This window comes from Oryx dammah, unplaced genomic scaffold, assembly GCF_014754425.2.
Source record: "Oryx dammah isolate SB20612 unplaced genomic scaffold, SCBI_Odam_1.1 HiC_scaffold_15, whole genome shotgun sequence".
Lineage (NCBI taxonomy): Eukaryota > Metazoa > Chordata > Mammalia > Artiodactyla > Bovidae > Oryx > Oryx dammah.
The window spans coordinates 1,941,692-1,960,806 of NW_024070199.1; the positions used below are offsets into that span (position 1 = coordinate 1,941,692).

Genomic DNA, 19,115 nt, shown 5'->3' on the forward strand with positions numbered 1-19,115 from the left:
AAGTGGCTTGCCATTCCCTTCTCCAGTGGACCACATTGTGTCAGACCTCTCCACCATGACCCGCCCGTCTTGACCTTAATAAGCCAGAATAAACTTTATTTCATCTCCATCTTCCTGAGGGGAAAACCAAGGCTTCAGGAAGTAAACCATCACTGATCTGGCAAGTGACTGGACTTTCAGATACGTCAGATTCAGTTGACTAAAAAGCCTTTGACTCTACATGAATGGAGGCTGTCTCTCATTAGCCAGGATACTCCTTTGTAAACAGGCTTCCCTGGTGGCTCAGCTGGTAAAGAATCCTCCTGCAATGCAGGAAACCTGATTTGATCCCTGGGTCAGGAAGATCCCCTGGAGAAGGGAAAGGCTACGCACTCCAGTATTCTGGCCTGGAGAATCCATGGCCTGTACAGTCCATGGAGTAGCAAAGAGTCGGACATGACTGAGAGCCTTTCACTTTCACTTTCCTTTGTAAACTGAGGCCTTGAGACTAATAAGATGACCTCTATGATCTCACTGGGAACAAATAATATTCTATGGATCGAGGGCTTAAACACCCCCTGAGATTGCAGCCACCGAGGCTGCTGTCCCTACAGGGCAGGAGAGGAGCTTCTGACCCTCATTCAGCCTCGCCCCCCGCCACCCCCCACCACCCGACAAGACCAAGAGCCTGAGGAGCTGTGGAGCTGGGCCCACTTGGTGTCAGTGTATAACCCTGCACTCTTGGAATGAAGTCTAGATTCTAGACCAGTCTCTGGCTTTAGGGATCCTGGGATTTCTTGTATCAGTCACCATCTGTAGCCTGTTTCCAGGCCGGGGTAGGTCTTCTCAGTAGATCCATTCTCCCTGGGTAGGCCATGCCCTTCCAGTGCCCGGGACAGAGGGCTGTTTAAGCAGCAGCTGCTTCTGGGGGCAAGTGTTGGCGCATGAGGGAGCAGAGCGTGGCATCGGGCTGGGGATGCGAGGGGAGCTGGGCAGAGGTTGGCAGGACCTGCTGCCCCCACACTGGTCTGACACTCGTAGGATGCAGGACCCTCCTGTTTCAAACGGGGCCTTTCCAATTTGAATATCTGTCAGAGGAGGAGGGAACGTATTTTATTAACAGCTGTGCTAGCTTGATTTATTAGTTTTAAATATTTACACTTGTGGTATGTGGGCCTCTATCTGTTCTTTGACCTCAGACCTGCCAGGGTTAAGGCCGTAGGCACATTTTTGTTAGACTGGCGCCTACAACTGCTTCTTTTAGGTTTGTACTAACACTGCATAAAACTCGTGGGATTTCGCATGAAAACAGTGATTTATCGCATCCCTTGAAGAAAGAGTTAGCCACTCCAATGCAACATTCTGGATTCAATCATCTTTAGGGACGAACAGTGGCAGCTCCCTGTTAGATGTGGGCGGGGCAGGACTGGCTGTTCGCCACCTTCAGTGAAAAGTGACAGTGTGAGTCACTCAGTTGTGTCTGACTCTCTGCAACCCCATGGACAGCAGCCCGCCAGGCTCCTCTGTCCATGGAATTCTCCAGGCCAGAATACTGGAGTGGGTAGCCATTCCTTTCTCCAAGGGATCTTCTTCACTTGGGTATCGAACCCAGGTCTCCCACTCTGCAGGCGGATTCTTTACTGTCTGAGCCACCAGGGTTCCAGGTAAATGGTCCAGCTGGACCTGTGCAGCCAGCATCCTGCTTTCTGAGCAGCTACCTGACCAGGCCCACCTCATTGCCTTGCGTTCCCTCTCAACCCTGGCAGGCATCTGAGCAGACATCCCTGATCTGAAGAAATCTTAAGGCATTAGCTGAATCACCTCATCTAATAGGATCATCTGGGGAAATTAATCAAATCGAGCTTGTTTTGTGAACAAATAAGTGTCATTTGATGTGATTGAAGATATAACCCCTGGCCTCACGACTCTCTCACTTAAGACAAGAACACGGGGTAATCACTTGAATTGAGAGAGAAGTCTCTTTAACTATCCATCTTTCTCCGGTTCAGGGCACACCAGATGAACAGTTAGTTAAAGAGTTCTTTCCTGATCGTGCTCACAGAAAGAAAATAACCCTCTTAAAAAGCCTTGTTGAAAAATAATGAATCCACACAATGAGACTGTCATTTGTACCCTCATGGTGGAATCTCAGTCTTTAAAAGAAAGGCAGTGCTGCTTGTGCTTCATTGTGACAATATTTTTTTCCGGATGTTGAAAGCTCTAGGGTGATTCTAATTTCACTTCAGATCGGAAAGAACAAAGATATGATGTATGAAAGCAAAATTAATGATGGCCTCAACATCCCTTCTTCATTTTTTTCTCTTCATCATGTATTAATCTTCTGGGGGTTATTCTACATGTTAAAATAGGTGTATGAATTGCTGTTAATATGCTGTTGCCAGGTTAAAGTGCTAGAGAATGTGAGGATGCCAGAAAACAGATCCCAGAGAGAAATGAAACAGTGCTTCCCTTAGTTTATGATTACCATGCAAATAGACTCCTTCTGAATTTAAATTACAATGACAAAAAAAAAAAATCCTGTACATGCGCTTAAGCACACCAACAAGGATGAAGGGCAGGGGAGCTGCGCACGGCAGTTCCGGGGCTATTATCACCATTTCTACAGTCTCACATGCAAAAACACAATCAGACAACACACTCTCACTTTGAAACTTGGAAAGTATCGTGTTGCAAAACATTACAGCAGACGACATTTCTTGAATTAAAAGCAAAAATCTGTTATCTTCAACCGCAGGGAAAAGTTATTATAAACAACGTATGGAAAATCTAACAAGCACACAGAGAGAGAAGCAGGGGAAAAAATGACAATTTCTCTAAGTACAGTTGTGAATGTTTCCAGGATCAAAAGCTTAATTTTAGAAATGCTCATATTCTACTATCAGTTATCATCTCAGGATGGCAAGGCTATTTGCTAAGCCACAACATGTCCAGAGGTGGCTCTGAAATGGCTTTGGTATAAAGCATGAAACATCCATGACTGCACAGGGGAAAATGTTGTCTTTAAATAGCAGCCTGGCAAAGCAAATTCCCATACAAACCCAGGACAGAGGGAAAGAATGTACCTGGCCACCTCTGCTTCCACACCTTCATGTACACCTTGGCTTTTCTCTCTTTGACCCACCTGCCAACATCTGCACATTTTAAAAGAGCAAGTTCATATCATGCCTCCTCCCTAGGCTTTTGGTTTGAAAATTAATGCATGGCCTCTCAACAGAGAGGGTACAAATTTGGACCTCCATATTTGTGATTCCTCCAAGTAAGTATTCTAGCACATTTATCCTCTCATTAAATTATCTGATTATTCATTTAGTCATTCAACAAATATTTACTAGGCAATTCCCTGGAGATCCAGTGGTTAGGACTCCACGCTTCCACTGTAGATGGCACAGGTTCCCTACCTGGTCCGGGAAGTAAGATCCTGCATGCTGCACATCAAGGCCAAAAAAATAAAAGTGAGTGGAGAATTAAAGAAATTATTTACTAAACATCTACTTACTTGCCAGTCACTATTTAAGACAGAGTGTACAGGGGTGTCTTCCTGGACCTTCTTTCCTAGTGGGTAAATAAAGAAGAAGCCAAACAAGCAGGTTACAGATACGCTCTCTGTTAGACAACGGGAAGTGCACACGAGAGAACTGGAGCGGGGAAGGGCTCGGGAAGAACAGGACCCGCAGGGTTAGCGCGGGGGCGGGTCAAGGAAGGCCGCCTCCAGGGCTGACACCGGGGCAGGACCCTGGAAAGAGCGAGCTTGTTCCCGGGAGGCTGAGGGGATGCGCACCCCCGGCCCCAGAGCAGGAGGGCCAGGTGCCCAAGGGCAGAGGAGGGCGTGGGGAGCAGGGGCACCCGCACACCTGTCCTTTGAGGCCAAAAGAACTCGTGCTGTGACCTATTAAAACCGAACTTTTTGAGTATCTGTGGAACAGTGAACGTTAATTACAGAGGGTGCCTCTGACAGTTCCACAAGTCACGGGCACAGTGTCTGGCCCACCTCACCTCCAAAGCGGTCTGAAGAGTCAGTCACTGCTCTGCCGCAGGGTGCAACCACAAGAATGACGGCTGTTGCTCAACCAGGAGCTCCCCGAGGGCCCAGGCAGCTGGCCACTCCTTTCTGCCCTCGCAGGGGGGCTGCCCGCTGAGAGCACCAGGGTTCTGTGTTGATCCTAAGCGCTTCCTCAGTGGCACTAGTGGTAAAGAATCCACCTGCCAATGCAAGAGACATAAGGGATGTGGGTTCGATCCCTGGGTCGGGAAGATCCCCTGGAGGAGGGCATGGCAACCTGCTCCAGTGTTCTTGCCTGAAGAATCCCATGGACAGAGGAGCCTGGCAGGCTACAGTCCATGGGGTTGCAAAGAGTGAGCCATGACTGAAGAGACTTAGCATGCACACAAGAGCTTTCCTAGCTGGGGACAGGACTCTGGGAACCTCAACTAAGGGTGACTCTGCTAAAAGTCCAGCTGTCACAGTGTGCTTTATTTCCTGGGCTGGAGGAGACAGGGCAGGTGATGAGAGTTGGTTTATACCAGGGAGTGTTTCATTGTGGTTAAAACACATTCAGATCAGTTCAGTCACTCAGTTGTGTCCAACTCTTTGCAACTCCATGAACCGCAGCACGCCAGGCTTCCGGGTCCCTCACCAACTCCCGGAGTTTACTCAAACCCATGTCCATTGAGTCGGTGATGCCACCCAACCATCTCATCCTCTGTCATCCCCTTCTCCTCCTGCCTTTAGTCTTTCCCAGCATCAGGGTCTTTTCCAATGAGTCAGTTTTTCGCATCAGGTGGCCAAAGTATTAGAGTTTCTGCTTCAGCATCAATCCTTCTAATGAATATTTAGGACTGATTTCCTTTAGGATTGACTGGTTTGATCTTTCAGTCCAAGGGACTCTCAAGCGTCCTCTCCAACACCACAGTTCAAAATCATCAGTTCTTTGGCACTCAGCTTTCTTTATGGTCCAACTCTCACATCCACACATGGCTACTGGAAAAACCATAGCTTTGACTAGATGGACCTTTTTGGCAAAGTAATGTCTCTGCTTTTTAATATGCTGTCTGGTTGGTCATAGCTTTTCTTCCAAGGAGCAAGTGTCTTTAAATTTCATGGCTGCAGTCAACATCTGCAGTGATTTGGAGCCCAAAGAAAATAAAGTCTCTCATTGTTTCCATTGTTTCCCCCTCTATTTGCCATGAAGTGATGGGACCAGATGCCATGATCTTAGTTTTTGAATGTTGAGCTTTAAGCCAATATTTTCATGCTCCTCTTTCACTTTCATCAAGAGGCTCTTTAGTTCTTCTTCACTTTCTGCCATAATGGTGGTGTCATCTGCATATCTGAAGTTACTGATATTTCTCCCTGCAATCTTGATTCCAGCTTGTGTTTCATCCAGCCCAGCCTGGCATTTCACATGATGTACTCTGCATAGAAGTTAAATAAGCAGGGTGACAATATACAGCCTTGTCATACTCCTTTCCCAATTTGGAACCAGATTTAAAATTAAAAATTTAAAACAGATTGTTGTTTATTTACTTGCTGTTGTTGTTTTCAATTTTACTGAAGTATAGTTGAATTATGATGTAGTGATAATTTCAGGTGTACAGCAAAGGGATTCAGTTATATATATATATATATATTCTTTTTCATATTCTTATCCATTATGGTTTATTGTAGCATATTGAATAAAGTTCCCTGTACCATACAGTAGGATGTTGCTGCCTGTCCATCATATATACAATGGTTTGCACTGTATGAATCCCAAACTCTCAAGCCATGCCTCCTCCACTCTTTCCAAACCCTTGGGAACCACAAGTTACATATCTTGCGTCTGTTCTGTTCTCTACATCTTGAGTCTGTTTCTATTTCAGCTCTGCATTTACTTTTGGAAAGAAACCAGTTTCTTTTCACAAACATCCTTTTGGAAATGTGTTCTTTAATGTGTAACTGAGGACTGTATGCCCCAAAGAACTATTTGAGAGTCTTCTTTACCAAGAGGGCTGACAGTGGGGTTCACACGCGCCCCTCCAGTGCAAGCAAGTATCGGTTTCCAATCATTCTTGTCTTGATGAAGAGTCCAGGATGCAGAGGAAACTAAAGCTATTTGTAGGTAAGGGACCATTTGTTCAGTAGGGATCAATAAAAATGACATGAAGTACTGCAAAAATTGTAACAGAAGTCTGAAGATCCTGCCTACCTTAAGGAATGACATGTTCTTGCTTTTGTACTTTTGGAACGCCTGACACAGAGCAGATTTTCCTTATGTGTTTGCTGGATTAATTAACCCAGGATTATTACATGGGGGTTTCCTTGGTGGCTCAGTGGTAAAAAATCTGTTTGCCAATGCAGGAGACATGGGTTCAAACCCCGGTCCAGGAAGATCCCCTGGAGAAGGAAATGGCAACCCACTCTAGTATTCTTGCCTGGGAAGTCCCATGGACAGAAAAGCCTGGTGGGCTACAGCGAATGGGGTCACAAGGAGTTGGACACAGCTTAGCATCTAAACCACCACCAACATCAACAATTATTACATGAGTCAAGACAAAACAATATCAACTCATGGGAGGCCAGAGAACACTGAATTTATTTATGATGTTTATGATAAAGACCAAATCCATAGATATACAACACACTGCTTCCAATAATTTGTTTCTAATGAGTTTATAGACAACTGGCCTTACTTTTACTCCAACCCTTTCTTTATTTTAACTCTCAATACAATGGTTGGCCTTCCTCAAAATTAAAGAATCTAAGTAGGATTGGGTAGTAACAGAGATTTGTCCACTGTTTTTGATTCTGAGGTATACAATTCTAAATCTAGAGAACTTTTCTTTAGGTTACCTAGGTGGACTTTTATCTTGTGAAATAGGTTATTCTAAGCCTATCATAGATAAAATGTGTGAGAGTTTTAAATCTGTGAAGCATCATATAAATTATAATTATGATCATAATTATTACTATGACATCTATTAGCAAAGACCAACTCCCATTTTCCTCCTGTTTATGAAAGTAAAAGGTATATCCCAAATAATTACCTGTTCTCCCCCTCCACATGTCAAATCACACTAAAATCCAACATAATAGAAGGACAGCGTCATAGAGGTGGGTCACTGTGACACTGTTTTAACCATGCCCACATCAGTTAATGTTAAGACCTGGCACAAAATTGAAGCTGCAATTTCCAAAGCACTTTGATAACCTAGAATAAACCAACTGTAAAAAAGACTAACTTGCTTAGTTTTCCTTTATGAACACATGAGATTTTCAGGACTTTGCACACTTTGATGACTTGAAGGCTATGTCAAATGACTTGAAGGCTATGTCAACATAAAATTTCTTTCAATTTCTCAGAAGCAAGTGAATCCAGAGATGACATTTTGAAAATAGTTCAAATGTCAAATGGAAGTTTAAACAAAAGCAATTAGTCAGGAGAATTTCAACCATGGTTGGATTTCAGAAACATTTAAGTGCTTTTTGCTACAAAAGGAGTTCAGAAATCCCTATGCAATATTAACAAATGACACATATTACCCAAAGCATGTATTTCTTTTCCTTCTTTCCACATTTCCTTAGAGTTCTGCTGTGTGTAAAGCACTGTTCTCCAAATGGAAAACAACTTCCCATTGTACTCTGGTGCCTACTGCAGTGTCTGGCACACAGTAAGTGCTCAATAAATAACACAGAATGGTGAATAAATGAACAAGTAAACGTGATGAGGGACTTCCCTGATGGTCCAGCGGCTAGGAATCCACCAGCCGACACGGGACACGGGGTCGATCTCTCATCCGAGAAGACACCCCATGCCGGGGAGCAACTAAGCCCTTTTGCCACAACTACTGCTCCTGAAGGCTAGAGCCTGTGAGTCACGACTGCTGAGCCCACGTGCTGCAGCCACTGAAGCAAGTGCCCGGAGAGCCTGTGCTCTGCAACGAGAGCAGCCACGGCGATGAGAAGCCAGTGCGCACAACTAGAGTGCAGCCTCCGCTCAGCGCAGCCAGCAACAGACGGCGGCAGCAAGGAAGACCCGGCCTAGCAAAGATAAATCAGTCATTAAAGATAATGATGAATAAGAAACATCCCTTTCCACACTGAAGACTTTTCTTTTCTTATAATACAAATGTCAGCACATTTCTTCTACTATGAACAACCCAAGAAATAACAGAATATTTACGTGGTTTTGCTTGCTTTTGCCAGACAGAGCTTGGATGGTGGAAAGCAAAAAACTACTCCAGAAGAAAACTAGAAATCACTGCAAAGATGAGCTAGTAGGAATCCAAGCAGACTGTGAAAAATGAAGTTGCATGGTTGTAGGGAAAACCTAGCAACTATGACCTGTGTCAAAAAAAAAAAAAAAAAAAGAAAGAAAGGAAAGAAAATCATGCAGAATGCTGTGATATACAAATGTACTTATAATTTTTTTTTTAAGTATAACATGGTTTCCTTTAGGATAAGAGGCCACCAAGCAAGAACAATGCTTTGAAGGTACATGGACAATTTGAAAGAATAGAAATTACCAGAATCTAAAGTGCTTTCACTTTAAAAAGCTAAAGTGTTTTAAAGTATCTAAAATTTTTAAATGTAAAGTGTTTTAAATCAACAGGGAAAACTTCATAGCTCATCAGATTTATGTGATGGAAGTTTCATGAAAGAAACCTCACTTATGTTCTTTCTGTCTATGATTAATTTTGAAAATTAAGTGGGCTTTGAAAAGAGCTTGTTGCCAACAATTTCCCTTTAATAGAAATGGACCAGGATTGCACGGTCTTACCTGGTGTTTATACAGAAGCGGCCTCTTCACCACAGCAATCAGTCCAAGGGAAGAGCGAAAACAGCCTGTGATCACTAAAACTGACACCACGAAGCCTGTTTACGGGGCTGTGCATTTTCACTCCGGGGGAGGAGTCTTCAAGGTCACCCTTCAAAGCCTGGTGATTCTCAACCTACTTATTATTCGAATCCCTCATTTATATGAAGTCTCAGCAGATGAGAAGCAGCAAATTAGAAGACAGAGCCCTGGGAGAGAAAGGCATGCTGATAACAGAAGCCAGTGCTAGCGAGCTGAGCTCAGACATGGGCACGTGCGAGCTAAGTCACTTCAGTGGTGTGTGACTGTTTGTCACCCTAGGGACCGTAGACCCCCAGGCTCTTCTGTCCATGGGATTCTCCAGGCAAGAACACTGGAGTGGTGCCATGCTGTCCTCCAGGGGATCTTCCTGACCCAGGGATGGAACCGGCACCTCTTCAGTCTCCTGCACTGGTAGGTGGGTTCTTTATCACTAGCGCCACCTGGGAAGCCCAAATGAGCAGGCGCAAACAGTAGTCCATTTGATGGCCCTAGACGACCATCAGATGTCCAGAGGGAAATCCTGTATCCACAATGGACTACATAATTTTCAGGGCCCAGTGTAAAATGAAAGCACCAAGCCTCTTCAAAAATTATTAAGAATCTTCAGATAGTGCCAGCAGAGCATTAAACCACACTTGTGATCTTTCTGAACATGAGCCCCAGGTGGGACCATGACACCAGAGCTGCTGGTATCATCATGTTCAATATAAGTACACTATGCTTGCAAGTTGAAAGATACATTTAACACACTTTGGAAAGTGGACCCGAAACCCAGAGATGTTTTCTTAAAGTTTTTTTATTTCCTTTTTAACTGAAGTATAGTTAATTTACAATGTTGTGTTAGTTTCAGCTATATAGCAAAGTAATTCAGATTCTTTTCCATTATAGGTTACTATAAGATACTGAGTATAGTTCTCTGTGCTATATAGTACATCCTTGTTACTTACCTATTTTATACATAGTAGAGTGTGTATATGTTCATTTCAAATTCCTAATTTATCTCCACCCTCCTCACACTCGCCTATCCCTTTTGGTAACCATATGTTTGCTTTCTATGTCTGTGAGTCTATTTCTGTTTTGCAGATAAGTTAAAGGGTTAAAATTCAGTTATATGGAAAACTACTTCTGTGTAATTTCACTATCCTGGAAGTTACCGGATATGACTAAACTTCTAACACACAGCTTCAGTAACAACCTCAGGATTCAACCCCAAACATATGCCTTGCTTTTGTTAAAAAGTGGTTTTCAATATTATAAAAACACACAGTTTACTCTCTTAGAAGGCTGAGAAATTTCTTATTTCTTTTTGTTCCTCTCACACCTATGTACAGAGTCCCCAAACCACAAAGCCTTATTAAATCAGACAGGAATGAAAACACAAATAACTTAAGCCATTTACTAATTATGATAACTCAGCAAAGCACTGATAGTGATCAACTGAAACCATCTCTGATATTTCTAAACATATTCATGTAAACATAAATCTACCAAGTATATTTGATTAACTGTAAAAGTTAGACTTTGGGGATGGACTGTCAAAGCCCACTTTACACTGAAAGTCATTTCATTGGGCACTGAAAACACTTAAATACAGAATGAGAGAAATACGTCTAAATCTAGTTTCATAATAAACCATTTTAATAGATAACCCTATTTCCCGTGCATGGACATCATTTCTTCAGAGAAAAGCATTTCTCACTGCGACAGAAAACAATTTAACTAAGTAAAAATGAACAATTTAGTATGTACATAGCCAAGATGAAGTATGTCTTTATAAAATAGGAAATTTTACAGAGAAATTAACTAAAGTGGTAGGAGGTAAAACTGGATTTGTCTTCCTTAACTGAAGCATCTGTAACGGCAACATATTTAAAAATGGTGCATTGGCAAAAGCTCAGCGTTTTCTGCCTGTAATAGTCTGCTTCTAATGTGATGTATTTATTTTACATTTCCTCACTCATGTTCTCAGATGTTTTCCTTCCGAAAATAACCTATAAATATTGTAACCATCTATTATTGCCGGAAAAAAGTCCCATAAAAGCCTTTAATATAATTTACTTAATCTCTTCATTTTCAAGCTGTGTGACAGCAGAAATGAGTGACAGTTGATGGTGAAATACTTCTGCACTGTGAGATCCTAAAGAAGAGCGTTCTTGTTTTATCATCCTTGGACACTGGTATACAGCAAACACTCATTAAAAATGAAACATTTATTATGTATCTAGTTCCCTCAAGGCTTCTATTTACAAATGACTCTTGTCAGTTTTCAAGAAAGTATTCTTTATAAGCATATCTTGACGAAAGGCAAAATGTTGAATGCATTTAATAATGACTGTAACCCATGCATGCTCACTCAGTCGTGTCTTACTCTTTGTGACCCAGGGGACTGTAGCCCACCAGCTTCTCTGTCCACGGGATTTTCCAGGCAAGAATACTGGAGTAGGTTGCCATTTTCCTCCTCCAGGGGATCTTCCTGACCCAGGGATCGAATCCACATCTCCAGCATCTCTTGCATTTGCAGATGGGATTCTTTACCAGTACCACCACCTGGGACACCCCTTAATAATGACTATGGCAGTTCATACTATATTTCCTGAGCATTTTATTTGTACAAGGCTAAGCTAAGGCTTTATGAAATACATAAATCTGTTAAACCTTAGCACCAATTCAGTATCCCTATTTCCCTGATGAACAACCTGGTCATAAGAAGTTAAGAAACTTGTCTATTGCCATAAGTTTAGCATGTGACAAGACGGGGTACCCATCCAGGAAGATTCCTTGCTTCTCACGGGTGTATCTGGCAAATTTCACAGGGTGAAACTATGAGAAAACAGGTGGTTATCATGCACATCTTGTTCCAAACATTAAGGATTAACAGGGTTGTCTAAAACAGGATAATGTGCTTTTAACAAAATTGTTGGCAAATTTTCCTACAGATAAAATTTAAGCCAGCTAATATCCCTCTGAGAACTATTAATAAAGAGAGACAGGGTTTAATTCAAGCACATGCTGGAGACCACAAATATTTTAGGTCATGACTCAGAATTCCACAAATAAAAGATGCAAAGTAGTGGTCAACATTCAAGCTAATGTTGATGAACAATCCTAGCAATAATGTGACTTAAAAAGACAAATGCCTTTCACTGGTTTCTCCCCAAATTACCAAATCTAAAGGCTTCTTCTAGTCTTTAACCTGTGTGCACTGTTGATATTGGAGAACGTTTCTTTTGTCCCAAGCCCTGCTCTTCACCTGGTTTCCACAGCAATAGTCTATTATGGTCCTTTCATTTACAAAAGAGACACTCCAAACTCTGATGGAAAAAGTATGTATTATTACTGTAGGGCCCATTAGAGAATCTAAGGGCAAAGAATACAGCTGCATGTCACTAACCTCTGGACCAACCAATGGAAGGCTTCAGAGCTTTCCTATCAGAGCCTATCAAGCCTATCAGAGCCTGTCTGTCTGTCCCTCAGCTGCCTCATGCTCACAGCCTCTGTCTCAGTCCATCGGGATAGCGCCAACAAAATATCATCAGCTTGGTGTCTCATAAACAACAGAGATTTCTTTCTCACAATCTGGATGCTGGAAGTCCACGATCCAGATGCAGCAGACTCAGTGTCTGGTGAAGTCACACTTCCTGGTTGGCAGACTGTGTCTTCTAGATGCATCCTCATTTTGCAGAAGGGGAGGGGGCTCTGCCTGAGATTTCTCTTATAAGGGCACAAATCCTCTTCATAAGGGCCCCACCATCATGAAAGAATTATTTCCTAAAGGCCCCACCTTCAAATACTACCACACCACGGATTAAGTTTCAATATATGCATTCTAGGGGGACACAAACATTCACCCACAGTTGTCAGGTTTAAAACTCCTCAATTCCACCACACCCAGAGATTACATGTGAATCCCAATAATAAATTCAGGAAGACAGAATCTTGGTCCCAGGGTCAAGGAGGGAAGGACTGGTGGTCAGTACTCAGAGAAAAAGGATGATGTTCTGGGCTAGGCATATACCTCCAAAGCCATTTATAACAAGGAATCTTCTCTGTGGGGCTTCCCAGGTGATTCAGTGGTAAAGATGCCACCTGCCAATGCAGGAGATTCGGGTTTGATCCCTGGGTCGGGAGGATCCCCTGGAGGAGGAAATGGCAACCCACTTCAGTACTCTTGCCTGGAACATCCACGGACAAAGGAGCCTGGGGGGTTACAAAGTGGGACTTTGCAACCCCAAGTCCCTGGGGCTGCAAAACATTCAGACATGACTAGGCGACTGAGCACACATACACCTATCTTCTCTGTGAGATTTCAAGTCTGATGCTACTTTGCATCACGTCACAAAGATGGTTTTCAATGCTCACGTTCACCAAGTTCTGGTTAGCTGTATTTCTATGCTTTCTCTCCTGTCAGTCCCCTTCTTTCCCTCCCTTCAATATCACAGTGTTTTAGAGATTCAAAGACTAATCATACAATGTGGAAGTCAAATTAGCTAAAATAAACTCCATGCATGTGAAAACAACATTTTACATTTATTGAGAATTTACTATGTGCTGAGTTCTTACTAAAGTACTCTACATATATTAACTCATCTATTCTTGGTGGCAAGCTAATTCATTATTTAATGTACATACTCTCATTTTTGCAGTAAAGTAAACTGAAGCTCAGCGAGGTTAAGTAATGTGCCCAACCTCACACAGCTAAGAAAGTGGTAGAGCTAGGATTTCAAGGCACACATATCTGATTCCAGTGCCCAAGCTCTTGGACATTATTCTACCTGGCTTCTCTCTTCCCATGATTAGAAGACTGATCATGAGAATAAATGGCAAAGAGCTAAACAGACACTAGTCCTTATGCTATTAAGTCATGAAACTGCTATCAATAACTCACCACAGATTGGTTTTGTCATTTTATTGTCAGATTTCCATATGCTTTCCTAGAACAATCTACCTCAATGTGAATAAAATTTATGTATTTTTAAAACATTTGAACATTTTTATAAGAATGTCGAGAAGCTAGGAACAAAGTCATTTTAAAACGACAGCAAATGCCAAGACCAGAATGTAAAGTGGCAGCAGTATTGAAACTGGACTTTGGGTTCTCAAGGTCGGTGGTGAAGCTATACCTCATCCTGCAGCTACTTTTCAGGTAGAATTTCCAGTGCTTTGAAAGGAAAGTGCTTCCAGAGAATTTACTTTAAAGGACTCAAAAGTGATCAAATAAATGAGGCTCTGATGAGATTCTCATTTATGAAGCACACCAGTGATGCTCAACAGTAACTTCCACGTGGCCTTGTGACTTACATAAAAATTCTCCCACAGTCAGTCCCGTGGGCATGAGAGCATGGATACTCTTTCAGGCGTCCTGAAATTATTATAACAACTTAAGGCCACAAAAATCTCTCATCAAGTCCCTTATACCTGTTAGAACTCCCCCAAATCATTAAACTTAACCAAATCACAAGGACTGCACAACAAACAACAAAAACGAGAGATCTAACTAAAGCCTGGATTAACAATCTCAAAAACTGCTAAATTCTTAGGTTCCACATATAAGCAATATCACATGACATCTGTCTTCCTCTGTCCGGCATGCTTCCCTTTCTGTGATAATCTCGAGGTCTATCCATGTATGGTTTATATGTAGAATCAAAAACAAAATGCAAATGAGTTTACATGCAAAATAGAAACCGACACACAGATATAGAAAACAAACTATGGTTACCAGACAGGAAAGCAGGGGAAAGGGATAAATTAGGAGTTTGCCATTAACACATACACACTAACATATGTAATACAGATAAACAACAAGGACCTACTGTATAGCACAGGGAACTATACTCAGAAATTTTTAATAACTGATAAGGGGAAAGAATCTAAAATATATATCTATATATGTGTGTGTGTATATATATATATATTTTACAGGTGGCGCTAGTGATAAAAGAACCCACCTGCCAGTGTAGGCAGACAGAAGAGATGAGGGTTCGATCTCTGGGTCAGAAAGATCTCCTGGAGGAGGACACAGCAACCCACTCCAGTATTCTTGCTTGGAGAATCCCATGGACAGAGGAGACAGGTGAGCTACAATCTATAGGGTCACACAGAGTCGGACACAACTGAAGTGACTTAGCTTAAACATATATTTACATACACACATATATAACTGAGTCACCTTGCTGTATACCTGAAAGTAACCCAAAGTTGTAAGTCAACTATACTTCAACAGGAAAAAAAAAAAACAAAAACTGAACAAAGGCTGAAAAAAAAGCCCTGCTAACTTGTTAACATTTGGTATAATAAGGAAAGCATGGTATCAGGAGTCCTTGGTGATGCCAGCTACCTCCACCCTTAGGAGAACTCAGCATTCCCATCTGTGCCCTTCTATGGTCTCCAGTAGAGTCTCTGAGGGCTGCCATAACCAAGAACTGCAAACTGGCTGCTGAGCACAACAGACATGTGTTATCACACTGAAGGTCTCAGGGTAAAAGCCGGGGAGTCAGCAGAGTCGCCTTCCTCGGAAAGCTCTAGGGGAGGATCGGCCCTGCTCTTCCTGCCTTGTGGAGGGTGCTGAGGACCCCTGGCCCTCCGTGGCCTGTGGGAGTATGTCTTTAACCTCCGCCTCCAGCCCCACAGCCATCTTTTCCCTGAGTCAGGTCTCGCTGTCCAAACGTCCCTCTTCTAATAAGGACAGCAGTCACTGAATTAGGGTCCACCCTCATGCAATAGGGGGCTACCCAGGTGGCGGTGGGTGTGTGTCGCTCAGTCGTGTCCAACTCTTTGCGACCCCATGGACTGCAGCCACCAGGCTCCTCTGTCCTTGAGATTCTCCAGGCAAGAACACTGGAGTGGGTTGCCATTTCCTTCTCCAGGGGATCTTCCCGACCCAGGGATCGAACCCAGATCTCCTGCACTGCGGGCGGCTGCGCTACCCTCTGAGCCACCCGGGAAGTGCAGGCGGCGCTAGTGGAAAAGTCTGCGCGCCGGGCAGTAGGCTCAACAGGTGTAGAGTCCGATCCCCGGCTCAGGAAGATCCCCTGGAGGAGGAAAGGGCAACCCACTCCAGTGTTCTTGCCTGGAGAATCCCGTGAACAGAGTCGTCTGGTGTGCTACAGTCCATGGAACCACAAAGTCAGACATAACTGAGCACACACACACACACACACACACTAATGGATCTCATTGTAACTAGATTACATCTACAAAGGGCTTATTTCCAAATAAGGTCACATTCATGTGTAGAGGGGGATTAAGACGTCACCATGTCTTTTGGGGGCACGATTCAACCCGTAAATGCATACAAAATAGAGTGTGTGTACACTCATCTGAAAGAATTCACTGAGCACGAGTCCTCAGATCCTTAATGCATTGCCCGAGCTGCTCACGTTTTCACATTCTGTGGCATTTTTCCATAGCACTGGGGACCATTAATCAGAGCAACCCTAGCTCTGCATGATCAGTTGGGTGACCTCGGGCAGGTCACCAAGGTGCCCACAGGCCCATTTCCTTCCCAGGACTGTGTGTGTGTGTGCTCAGTCATGTCTGACTCTCCGACCCCATGAACTGCAGCCTGCCAAGCTCCTCTGTCCATGGGATTTCCCAGGCAAGAACACTGGAGTGGGTTGCCCTTTCCTCCTCCAGGGGGGCTTCCTGACCCAGGGATGGAACCCAAGGCTCCTGGGGCTCCTGCATTGCAGGCAGATTCTTTCACAAGTGAGCCCCCAGGGAAGCCCTCTCAGGACTGTAATGAGAGGTGAACTAGCTAATCTGTGAAAACCCGGGCATGGCTGGGGCACAGAGCAGATCCGCACTCGGCTTCCCTGCTTAAGGTTCCTCTTCTTGCTGTCACCCCCTGGAGGAAGGAAGCACACACCGGGAAATATGCAAGAGTCCCCCTAACAATGTCCGGAAAGAATGAAGAGAAGTGGGCAGTGATTTCAATTAAAATTCACTGTTTCTCTAAGAACAGAAGAAAGTAATAAACCAATGCAGTAAATTACTGCTGTGGAGTTAATGCCCAGATAAAAGATATAAAAGGGAAATTTACGACTTTAATCAATCTTTTTTTCTTCTATATATATATATATATATATATATAAAACTCCATCATCTGCTTTATTTACTACGTGACTGTATCCCCTCCCGAATAATTGTCAGTAATTTCCAGCAACAGCTATGCCAGCAGCTGAGCCCCAGGAGCAGGATGAGCATCTTCTGGGCATCTGGGGCCTGCCCCTCCCCCACCCCTCCTCTGGAGGCTGGAGGACGAGAGGGGCCGAGCAGCAGCTCAGCCGTGTCCGAGTCTTTGTGACCCCGTGGACTTCAGCATGCCAGGCTTCCCTGTCCTTCACCCTCTCCTGGAGCTTGCTCAAATGCATGTCCGTTGAGTCGGTGATGCCAGCCATCTGTCGTCCCCTTCTCCTCCTGCCTTCAATCTTTCCCAGCATCAAGGTCTTCTCTAATGAGTCAGCTTTTTGCATCAGGTGGCCAAAGTACTGGAGCTTCAGCTTCAGCATCAGCCCTTCCAATGAATATTCAGGACTGATTTCCTTTAGGATGGACAGATTGGATCTCCTTGCAGTCCAAGGGACTCTCAAGAGTCTTCTCCAACACCACAGTTCTAAAGCATCAATTCTTCTGCGCTCAGCTTTCTTTATAGTCCAACTCTCATATCCATACATGATGACTAGAAAAAGCGTAGCCTTGACTAGACAGACCTTTTCCGGCAAAGTAACGAATCTGCTTTTAAGATGCTGTCTAGGTTTGTCATAGCTTCTCTCTACACAGCAGCACTGCTGAATAAGCAGTAGGCAGAACAAGCAGGATCCAGCCCAGGTGGTGCTCACGGTAAGGAACCCGCCGACCAATGCAGGAGAGAAAAAGAGAACAGGATTCGGTACTTGGATTGGGAAGATCCTCTGGAGGAGGACACGGCGACCTACTTCAGGATTCTTGCCTGGAGAATCCCATGGTCACAGGATATAGTCCATGGTGTCTCAAAGAGTTGGACTCCACTGAAGGGTCTTAGCATGCACGCAGCCACTCGGGGAGGGGCCACGGAGCCACCTGACGCCCAGGGGCTGTTCCCAGACAGCCATTTCTTCCCTCCAGCTTGTGCTTGTTCAGGCTTCTGCCCATCTTGCCCAAAATTCCCTGGAATTGGTTTCATAGAAGTCAGCACCTGATTAACTCAAAGAATCACATCTGTTTCTCATGAATGCTGTTGCCTAACTAGCAGCCTCATCCATAAAAAGTTGACTGACTTTTGGTGGTCAAAGTTGTCCTTCCTAATACTTACCGAGACACCAATTCTCACCTAGCAGAGTCTTTTTATCCTATGGTATATCCTAGGACGATGGTTTCAGACCCTGGTTCTGAGTCCCCACAAATCTAGCAGTACTCTGGGGCTTATAAATGAACACTGCATACTTAGGAGAGATGACAAAAATCTCCGAGAGCCCAAATCTAGATACAGGACTGCAGAATCCCTAGCTCAGGGCATACGGATTTGGGTTCTTCTTTTTCACCCACTTTTATTCCAGGGAAGAAACAATCCACACGTTTATCCATTAGAAAGCTGACATTAAGCAGAAACAGGGTATGGAGCTACTTAAATATTTCAAGGGAATAAACCCTGGGACCCTCAAAATAATCTCTTGATGCGGTTTCCTGAAGAACGCTGCACAAAACTGACTTTGATGAGGATTTTGTCACCAGCCAAATCCTCTCCAAATACTGAGAGTTAAGAAAACAATAGTTTCATCCACTTTCATTCTGCTAGAAGTTATTGTTTTGTTCTTTTTTTGCCAATAAATTTGATTTCAAATACTCATAAAATCTTTAAAATACAAGGAACCCGGAGGCAGAGGAAAATTAGAGGCACCTTTGGATTTCTTCCTTTTTCATTTAATTTCATTTGATTATTATTAATATATATGCAACTGTATTTATAAATTGATATATGCACACAGGCACTTTCTGAAAATGTTAACACCACCATCACACTTCCATAATTAGTCACTCATCTAGCGCAGGGTTTTTTTGTTAAGGGCATATGAAACAGAGTCTTAGAAAATATGCCACGTGAGTTCAATGGTTTTCAATGCATTCCAAATATTCCACATGAGTTTTACCCCAGGGGATGTTTGACAGTGTCTGGAGGTATTTTGGCTGTCACAGCTCAGGGAAGGGGTGCTAGTGGCACTTTGGAGAGGCCAGAAATGTCACTAAACATCTTATAACGCATAGCACAGCCCCCCACAACAAAGACTTACCCAGTCTGCAATG

General features: G+C 43.5%; 1 protein-coding gene across 1 annotated transcript in view; it reads right to left on the minus strand.

Annotated features, from left to right (window-relative positions):
* Nucleotides 1–785: 785 nt before the first annotated feature.
* The window catches only part of LOC120874837 (protocadherin Fat 3-like), a 209,288-nt gene continuing 190,958 nt past the window's right edge, over nucleotides 786–19,115 (minus strand). Inside the window, exons 3-7 of the mRNA XM_040256534.1 lie at nucleotides 8,757–8,851; nucleotides 7,871–8,017; nucleotides 3,669–3,912; nucleotides 3,497–3,552; nucleotides 786–1,067 (exon numbers count right to left, since the gene is read on the minus strand). Of these exons, the coding sequence (XP_040112468.1) occupies nucleotides 786–1,067; nucleotides 3,497–3,552; nucleotides 3,669–3,912; nucleotides 7,871–8,017; nucleotides 8,757–8,851 (824 nt within the window). The remainder of the gene's footprint in view (nucleotides 1,068–3,496; nucleotides 3,553–3,668; nucleotides 3,913–7,870; nucleotides 8,018–8,756; nucleotides 8,852–19,115) is intronic.